At 30.6% G+C, this 9,374-nt stretch overlaps 1 protein-coding gene across 1 annotated transcript in view; it reads left to right on the forward strand.

Annotated features, from left to right (window-relative positions):
* The window catches only part of LOAG_09965 (hypothetical protein), a gene marked incomplete at its 5' end in the record, with an annotated part of 9,485 nt that extends 435 nt beyond the window's left edge, over positions 1 to 9,050 (forward strand). Inside the window, 17 exons of the mRNA XM_020448058.1 lie at positions 137 to 236; positions 654 to 765; positions 3,674 to 3,832; positions 4,155 to 4,324; positions 4,522 to 4,667; positions 4,970 to 5,072; positions 5,338 to 5,478; positions 5,728 to 6,009; positions 6,119 to 6,228; positions 6,439 to 6,574; positions 6,670 to 6,897; positions 7,210 to 7,345; positions 7,518 to 7,682; positions 7,819 to 7,950; positions 8,096 to 8,251; positions 8,403 to 8,527; positions 8,841 to 9,050. Coding sequence (XP_020301764.1) covers positions 137 to 236; positions 654 to 765; positions 3,674 to 3,832; positions 4,155 to 4,324; positions 4,522 to 4,667; positions 4,970 to 5,072; positions 5,338 to 5,478; positions 5,728 to 6,009; positions 6,119 to 6,228; positions 6,439 to 6,574; positions 6,670 to 6,897; positions 7,210 to 7,345; positions 7,518 to 7,682; positions 7,819 to 7,950; positions 8,096 to 8,251; positions 8,403 to 8,527; positions 8,841 to 8,981 — 2,542 coding nt within the window. The remainder of the gene's footprint in view (positions 1 to 136; positions 237 to 653; positions 766 to 3,673; positions 3,833 to 4,154; positions 4,325 to 4,521; positions 4,668 to 4,969; positions 5,073 to 5,337; positions 5,479 to 5,727; positions 6,010 to 6,118; positions 6,229 to 6,438; positions 6,575 to 6,669; positions 6,898 to 7,209; positions 7,346 to 7,517; positions 7,683 to 7,818; positions 7,951 to 8,095; positions 8,252 to 8,402; positions 8,528 to 8,840) is intronic.
* Positions 9,051 to 9,374: the final 324 nt, after the last annotated feature.

Genomic DNA, 9,374 nt, shown 5'->3' on the forward strand with positions numbered 1-9,374 from the left:
TCCTCTCTCTCTCTCTCTCTCTCCCTCTTCCATTTCATATTTAATTACTTTTAATTAGAACAAATTCAATTTGCTAGTTAAAACATACAATAATTGCTTATCAATAATGATTGCTTCATTAATTTTCAAATTTTAGTTCATTTGTGAATCATCATGCGAATGAAGTGGCATGGTTAAAAGCTCGACTTGAATCATTGCATCCCGATAATTTGGATGAACAACGAATCTTACAACAAGTTCGTTTCAATTCTTTCAAAATATGGCAGATCTTTTTTTTCCCTCCTCTTGTCAACTTTTGCATATTTCCAAACTTTTTTTTTTTTTTTGATGAAAATAATTTTTAATGTTAGGATAGAAAAAGATGAATATGTTACGAATACAACGACGACATTACAATAATTAATTCGGTTCATAGCTGTTGACAACTATGGTGATAGATTAATTGCGTTCATGTTTGACCCCAAAGACACCGACTTTCACTAATATCCTGTTGTTTTCGAATTACGCCATTCATAACAATAGTCTCATCTTTTTTCTTTCCCTCACAAGATATATTAGATCCCGAAACTGCTTTATTGGGCAAAAAGATAAGGAAGTAAGTGTTAGTTGAGTTGGATTAGAAAATTTTGAAAAAAATTATATGAATAATTTAGGAATTAAAAATAGCAGAAGAGAACGAACAGCTTTATTCAAAACATGCAGATCGAATTGTGAAACTTCGTGATCAATATCTTGGGCAGGTTACTGTTTATAACAATTTGAAAGGTAAGTATTACCTTTATTTTCCAGTATCGACCAAGGTAATTAATCAAAATAACGTGAAGAAACGAAAGTAGAAAGTAATAAAACTGTACAGGAGAGGAAAACTGAGAGAAATAGGAAAATGGGAAAATATGTGAAAAAAGTGGAAATATATTGAGTGAATCAAAGTTTGTTTCGAATACAGAATGATTATTAAAACTTTTATTTGAAAGATATCCGACAAAGAATTGCATGCCATCCTTATTTCCAATCTTTTAATTACAAATTTAAATTGAAATTAACGTAGTTGTAGAGATTGTGTAGGAATGCGATAAATTTCTTTTTTTTTTTTAATTTTATCTTAAGATGAACATTTTTCAACAAACTAAATGATTGCTTTCTTCCTTTAATTTTTTTTCTTCGAAATTTACGCAAATTTATTGCTTTTCTCTCATATCATTCATACAACTTGTAATATTTCCATTGTTTTCCATTCTCAAATTTATTCCATTCATTCAATTCCTTCAATTCCATGAAATTCATTCATTCATTTCCATAAAAATTAAGCCTAAATAACTTCAATAAATACTTCAAAGCGATTTTGTTGTAGCTTACATTTCATGAATGAAAAAGGCATTATTATAAAATAATTAAAACTTTAGTATTAAAAGTATTAAAAGTTTTGTATTAAAAGTTCTATCTCTATGTATGTGTGTATGTATGTATGTATGTATATATGTATGTATGTATGCATGTATGTATGTATGCATGTATGTATGTATGTATGTATGCATGTATGTATGAATGGATGGATGAATGGATAGATGTTTGGATATAATTTATAGGAAACGAATAAAGTATATCTTCCCGATTAAATTTTTATTTCATGCATTTTGTTTTCTAAAATTAGGGAGAAAAGAAAAGTGAATACATTATTCTGTCACATTCTTTATTAAACATTTTTACGCTTGCTTTTATAAAACAAAAAAGAAAAAACCTAAAATTTTTGAAACTTAATTTAAAATTTTTTTTAAAATTATTTGTAAAATTATTTGTAAAAGCATTCTATGAAAGCAGTAGTTCTCAACCATTTCTTGACCACGGACTATTTTGGCTTTTTTATTTGTAGCAGTGGCCGTAAAGTTTAAAAATAATTTGAAAATAAACTTTAGCCAAAACTTTTGATCTATTTTTTATCCAATATTAGTGAGAACAGTTCCCGCCTGCTTTTAAATTCATCGTGTCACTGCTCTCGTGGATCATATTTTAATCTTTTCAAACTACCAGTTAGGAATTATTATTTTAAAGAAAGAAATGAAGAAGAAATTCCTGATATTACAAGTCTGTTGAAATTTTTGAAATTCTAAAGTTCATTTCCCACCGAGAATTTTTTTTTTTCAGTTTTCTGTTATCAAATCTTAAAGTTGCATCTCTCAATTTTGTATAATTTCATTTCGTTCTAAATTTGTAGAAAGTTGTAATTTTCATTGTTAGTACTTGTAAAACTTTCATACAATGGTTTTACTTTAAAGATGGGATCAGTGCATAAATGGTATTTAACGAATTCATTTAATGTCTTTGTGACAGTTAGTAAAGGACATTGAACATTCTTGTTTTTACAATCAATTGAGACTACTCGAGTGTGTAATGTGTGTTTACAAGGATTCGTTTATATTGGGAATGTTTCCTGAGCCATTTAAATCTGCTATATATTTCGAAAATAATTTGAATACTTCACTAGCTTTAAAATATTTCATTTTGAAAAATATATTTGAATGGGTTCTTTAAATATGTTCTCTCTTTTTTTTCTTTTTTTTTCTAATTTTTTGAATAAAAAGAAACGAAGAAAAAGTAAGTGAATATAAACAATCATTGGCAACTTTCAAAATTCATTTTGAATTGATTTTGTTTTGAAGCAAAATTTTTAAAATTAATTGTTAATATTATATTGATTTTTGTGTTAAAATTTTTATCGCATATTATCATGGATTATGACAATCTAAATTCAGGTATATGAGGTAACGAACGAATGAAATGTCCCATTATTTGTTTGTACAGAAATATCTTTCCTTGTTCATTTCAAAAGAATTCATTGCCGGCAGCAGTAATAATGTTTATCTTTCTGATTAATTCCTTATAATATTGGTTGTCAAACTTGAAATGTTTACATCAAATAATGATGCCTTATCTAATCAATTCTGCAATATTTTCAATACTACAATAAAACTATTCGAATTGTAACTTAATTGATTAAATTCTGGAAATAATTATTATAATCATATTCGAATCAAAATTATCATCAAAAGTTCGTATTGTATGCTCATTACAACAATTTTCCGGAATTTGTAACTCATTGTTAATTATATATATTATAATTGATAAAGTTCAAAGTTTAAAGTTTAAGGCAAAATAATATTTCCGTTTACTTCTGTAAAAGAAAATTTCGCCACTTGTTATATTCTGTTTACTTTGCTAATATATAATGTCTAAGCTTTTAGGTAAATTTTAATTGCTCGAAAAGTAAATTTTTAGTGCCCATACTTCTCTTCTCTCTCTCTCTCTCTCTCTCTCTCTCTCCTATCTACAATTCGAAATACTTCTATTCCTATAATCTCTCATATTGAAGTATTGTCCATTTGTTATTATCTTTATTGCCAAATACAAGCATTGGATAAGTTCTGACCGATATTGCTAATAGAAGAGAGATAGATATAGTATTTGTAGTGAAGATAGCTTAGATCATTCCAACTTATGACTATTTATAAAGTGATGTTAATTTTCAAAAAAGAAATGTTTCTGGCAACATTACTCGAAGTTCTGGTCAAATGGGTCACATTCATCTGGAATTTTCTCAACATCATATATATATTCTGCCAAAGATTTCTGTAGAGGATTTTTTTCTTTTATAATTTTTTTTATTTAATAAATTCAGGAGGATCAGTTGGCGATTTACGATTATTGGCAGGTTCAACACGTTCCATTTCATCATTTGGGAATAGTAATCGGATGACAAAACGTTTGAATCAGGCTGCGGCAGCTGTTGAATTAGAATTGTACAGTATGGTGGGCCGTTTACAAATCGAAATTAAAGGTTTGTTTTTTTCAATCGTCATTGTTAGGATGTATGTAATTCCTGGTTATACCATCTGATGAATGTTAAATTTTATATCGAAACAGGGATAACATTCAACTTGTTCAAGATTTGTTTTGTTTAGTTGGTCAAATAAGTGATTATTTTTTAGGAATATTATAAGGATTTTTCTGTTCCACTCGTATTCTTCTGCAATTTCTATAAATTCGAATTTTAATAAAAGAATTTGCTTTTTCTTTTCCATCTTCATGGGATTTCTGAATGTGAGTTATTCGTAGTTGTTCAGAAATTATTTACTTAAACGGCTTCAGTAATTTTGCAGCTATTATTGGATTCGCTCGCATAACACCTGGTGATATTTTCGAAGTCTCTATCAGGCATGGTACTCAAAAATGGAAGACACGTGGTAAGACACAACCGGATCGGACTCAAAGATGGGATCACTCTTCTGTTATATTTACGTGTTATCCAGATTGTCCTATTGAAGTTAAGGTGATCTTCGTTAGTATTTTTAATCTAAAAAAAATTGTCGTTGCATGTCGAAGGTCGTTTTCTTTTTATATCACTAGACTAAAACGTTATGTTGGAATTTTTTAAAAGGGTATTTGCAGGATATATGTTAATTATCCTGTTATTCCTTTTATTTTCAAATGTTATTTCAGTCTTCAACGAGAAATTTCAATTTGCAGGCCACAGAGGTTCGCTTTTTCAAATCGAAAACACTGAGCGAACGTTCTTTCGATCCAGGTGAAATGTTTTGTTCACAATCACAATTGGTAACAGTTAATTTGAACCAAATTGGGACGCTCAAATTAGAATTGGTTGTTCACTGGATGTATGTTTTATCCTTTCACTGTTTGAGGAACTTTTTTTAGGATGATACATGGTCCCAATTAATTGGTTACTGTTATGGGAATTTAATAACATTTCAATTGAGCAAGCTAGTTTGAAGTGGCACACAAATATGTAACTTATTTACTTAATTGTTAATAACAGTTCAATCTTCTAATTATTGCTTCTCCGGTTGTGTACATCTTATCGTGCTGCTTTTGGCCATGTCAACTTCCCTTCTAGAAATTGAAATTTCTAAATTTCTATTTTTGAAAAGCTACTTAACGCAAATATATTCAATTACAGGCCGCTAATGAATGCAAGGAATTCGAACGGTATGAGTAGTGCGCACAGTTCATTGTCCAATGAAAATTGTTTCTTGGATAATACATCAACCGGTGATGCAGTTGTATGTGTATTACTAACATTGTGCTATATATATATATATCTTTCGGTGCTATATGTGCTATATATATATATATCTTTGAAAATTTCGAAACTGAATTATGATTTACAAAAGTTTTCAGCAATTGCGAAACCTGAATTTTTAAAGTTATTTAAAATCACAATTTGCGAATAATTCCACCAATTTTTACAAAAACCTTAGTCCTCAAGTGTATAGTTAAGTTGAAATTTCAGGAAAATTCATGCTGCATTATATGAGATATTTACAGGAGAAGAAACCTCGAGTTTTATTGCGCGAGAAAAAGCGCAACAATCAACTTATGCGACAAAAAGAAATTTGGCGTTCATCAACAAATATCCTAGATAGTGTTTATGATGATATTAGCAAATCGATTCCAAGCATTGACACTGTTAGTTTATCTTGATTTTTTTTCGTATTTTAAAATTAGGGATTTTACACTCGTTTTTATTTTAAAACACCGAACTTGGGAATTATGTGTAGCGCTTTCGACTCTTCGTTGAATTTGAATTCTTTTTTTTTTTTTTGTAATTTCTGAAAATCGGTAAAGCTGTCTTAGTGCTGCATTTAAATCTCATCATTCGTTTGGTTACTTTCATTTTTATCAATTTAAAGAAAAAAAAAACAGCAAAATTTATAGATGGAGGTGTTGCCCACAAAACGAGGAGAACTGAAAAAAGATGCACCTGAATTATTTTATCTTAAAAATGGATGGAAACGTTCAATTAGCGTATCACAACTTGTAGCAAATTCAAATCAGAATTTATGTGGGCGTAGTTCTTCGACTTCTTCGGTACCAACTGAAGATGAATTGTTATGTCTTATCGGGTTGATGAAACCATTTATTGCAAAACTGATTCGGAAACATCCTGAAATTGCTACCAACAAATCATGCCTAAATCGTTGGGAGAGATTTTTGAAGGTAAAGATGTTTGTCATTCCCACTTTTTGCTAATTTACAGCATGATACGAGGCTAATTACCTTTTTCTGCTCAAATTTAATTTTTATTCTTATTAGGCGAAAACTTCAGATAAAGGATGAAGTATCTGTTGATCGGAAGAACGAATTGACGAATAGGAACGATATCGATTATCGGGATGAACGTGATGAAAATTCTGCATTTTGTTGTGTCGAACAGACGTTAGTTTAGAATCATTTAAAAAAAAAATTGCCTTCGTAATTTCCAATTTCATAGGAGTTGATATCTTGAAAATTTGCTGTTATTTCTTTAATTTTGATTAAAATTTTCCAATAAAGTTGTAAATGCCATATCATTAAGACGTATGCAAAAGCTGTGTAGGATAACACTTTCGCCGTGAAGAAAAAAAATTTCCGGTTTTTCTCTTACAGATCAGAAAATGATAGCGGTATTGATTCACTGCGGCAGCATATTTCTCCATATAGTGCTAAGAATTGTTCGACTATTGATAGGACGTGCTGCATTGGAGTTACCGGATCCGGTCCATCACAAAGGCGATTCAGACAGGTTAGAATTGGTGTTGATCAAGAATTTTCCAAAGAAAGAAAAATGCTGTTTTGATTTTCAGTTTCAAGTACAGTTTGGAATTTAACTTTTTTTAGATGAAGGAGAAAGAAAGGCGCAAATCTGTCGGAGTTATTATCGATTTAGCTTCCGAAAACCGATACTTTGGAAATCCGGATGAATTATGGTTACGCTCAAGTTCCAACAGCTCATCCAGTGGTTGTTCGGTGAGTCGCTTGTGGGATCGAACATCAACTAACGGGATATCTCGAGAATTACACTTCTGTCTTAGGCATCATTTAAAACGATGCTTAAGTACGCTGACGGTTCGTTGACTTTTTATTGTTATTTATCAGTGGTTTCAATTAACGTCAGTCATTAATAATGAAGTTTATGATGCGAAATATTGCCTTTACATTCAGTATCCATCAGTGACTATTCCAAAGTAGTGGAATTTTCTCAATTTTGGTTTCTGAAAGTCAGTAGAGAAGTTATTGTTAAAAATGGAACTATGAAACTTATTAAAATTAAGTTCACGTCAAGTTGGCCGAGATGTTCCTGTGTTTCTTTACATGTTGAAATTTTTGAGAATTTAATTCCATGGTGGACAATAATTAGGATATTAACTTTATTTTCAGACTTTAGCAAATGTTTACGGTCCGTTAGAGTATCGTGAAAATGAAATGTTGGGTAGACTGGAAGAGGAAACATCTACACTAAATGGATTGATCAAGTTGGCTTCAAGAAAGCATTTGTCAGTGTTTCGAAAAAATGGTGAATTAATTTATCGATTGACTAGAGTGTATCATCAGATTATCTGACTATCTAATTTAGCTCATATTCTGATTTCATTTCTACAGTTACGTTTTGTTTCCGTTATAATTTTCTGGAAAGACTGCAACACCAGCCATGGTATTTCTTCTTTCAATCCTCTTTTTGATTACAGTGTTATATGAGTTAACCAATGATTCGGAAGTGCAAGAGGTATGGCTTTCCGCAGTCTTCCAATTGAATGCTACTTTAATTGTACCGATGGAATCGTTGCGGCTGCAGATTCGTAGTCATTTTGGATCAATGGTTGAAATTCGTTACCCAGATCTAGTTAATAATGGTATGTGCTATTGTTGGTTCCTTGAGAATTCCTGGATGACACTGAATTCAAGAGAGCTCGTTCCCTAAATTGCCTTAAAATTTGAACAATTTTAATCAGTTGTGCAATGAAACTATTAATACGGTGATAATTTCAGTGATTGACACTGTGATGTCGCTGCTGACTGACAAAAATACGTGGGAACCAGAATACATTAGCGTCTTTCAGTTTGTTAATCTATTTCGTGGCAAGCATGTTACTTCGTTCGTTGAAAATTTGGCACATGAAGGTTAGGAATCACAATTTGTAACATATTCTGCGTTTAGAATAGCATTTCTTAATATTACTTATTTTTTGTAGTTTTCTTTACATGCGAAATATTTCACTCTCATTATGTTGCTACTGATTAATCATATCTGTTCATAATTTTACAGCATTAATAATGTCACATCTAAGCTCGCGCCAAATTAATCTTGTCAAAGGAGTTATGAATCGGTTATCACAAGTTCCAGTTGTTCCACCATTAGAAAGTTTACGATACATTTCTCTTGTGCTTGTTTGCCCAGATCGTAATTTGCAATCAATCATAGGTAAATATCGATTGCAGCATTTTTTTTCTCTCCATTATTCAAGAAATTTCTTCTTCAAAATTCCTTTTTAAATTTACTTTTCAAGCATGTTATTATTATTATTGAGAACAAAAGAAATGCAAATTTCACTGAATTACAAATTTTCTTTCAGAAACATATCTTCTATCAGCAAGTGGACAATTACGTGACGATCTGATAACATGTTACATTTGCCTTTTGGAGCATGAGAATGAGCAAAGTCGTAAAGGTGCTTGCCGCGCATTGGGCACACTTGGAGTATGTCTTCTAGTAGATACCAATTTCTTTTTTCTAAAGTTCTTAGATCATATTCTAAAGTAGAGACATCGGGAAAATGAGAAATACTGAATTTAATTGATCTATTCAAGTTGTCTTCCTGGTTTATGTGCTATGTCATGAAATAGAAATAAAAAGCTACTAGTTAAAACTTGATGTCGAAAACTGAAATTACTCAAATTCTCAAATTTAAAATTCAAATAATGATGATGCTTTTATGTTTTTTTCGAAAAAAGTGTGTTTGTGTTTTTATATTATTCTGTAACAACAATGATAACCTTAATGATACTTCCAGTCATCAAAAGCAGTACAAGCTTTGACATTTTTATATGGTAATGATCCCGCGCAAGCTGTACGGGAGGAAGCGTATAGAGCAGTAAATAAAATGGCGCGTGATTTGGGAGATTTGACAAGTATCGAGACTACTAAAATCTAAAATTTCCCGTTACTAAATGTATTTATTGCTTTTTCTTCTTATGAATAGCTATTATAATGTAAATTACACCCACGTCGATATGATTATTCCTTCTAATAATGCTCTTTTTTTGCTTTGTCAGGTAAGCTCATCTCTTCTAGTGATTATATTTATTGCATGAGATACGGTAGCGACGAAATACTTTCATACTGTATAATTAATTCAAACAAGAATGATACATGTAACTTCTTCCTTTCTTGTGCCTATCTTTTTGATTTTTAATCAGGTTATATTGCTTTTGTCCTTCATATGGTGTTTATTTAAACAATCTAACAATTTTATTACCTTTTTTTCTTTCAATGCTTTATTTATTACTTATCGATTTGTAAGAAAAGATGTATATTTACTTATATG

Source organism: Loa loa, assembly GCF_000183805.2.
Source record: "Loa loa unplaced genomic scaffold supercont3.259, whole genome shotgun sequence".
Classification (NCBI taxonomy): Eukaryota; Metazoa; Nematoda; class Chromadorea; order Rhabditida; family Onchocercidae; genus Loa; species Loa loa.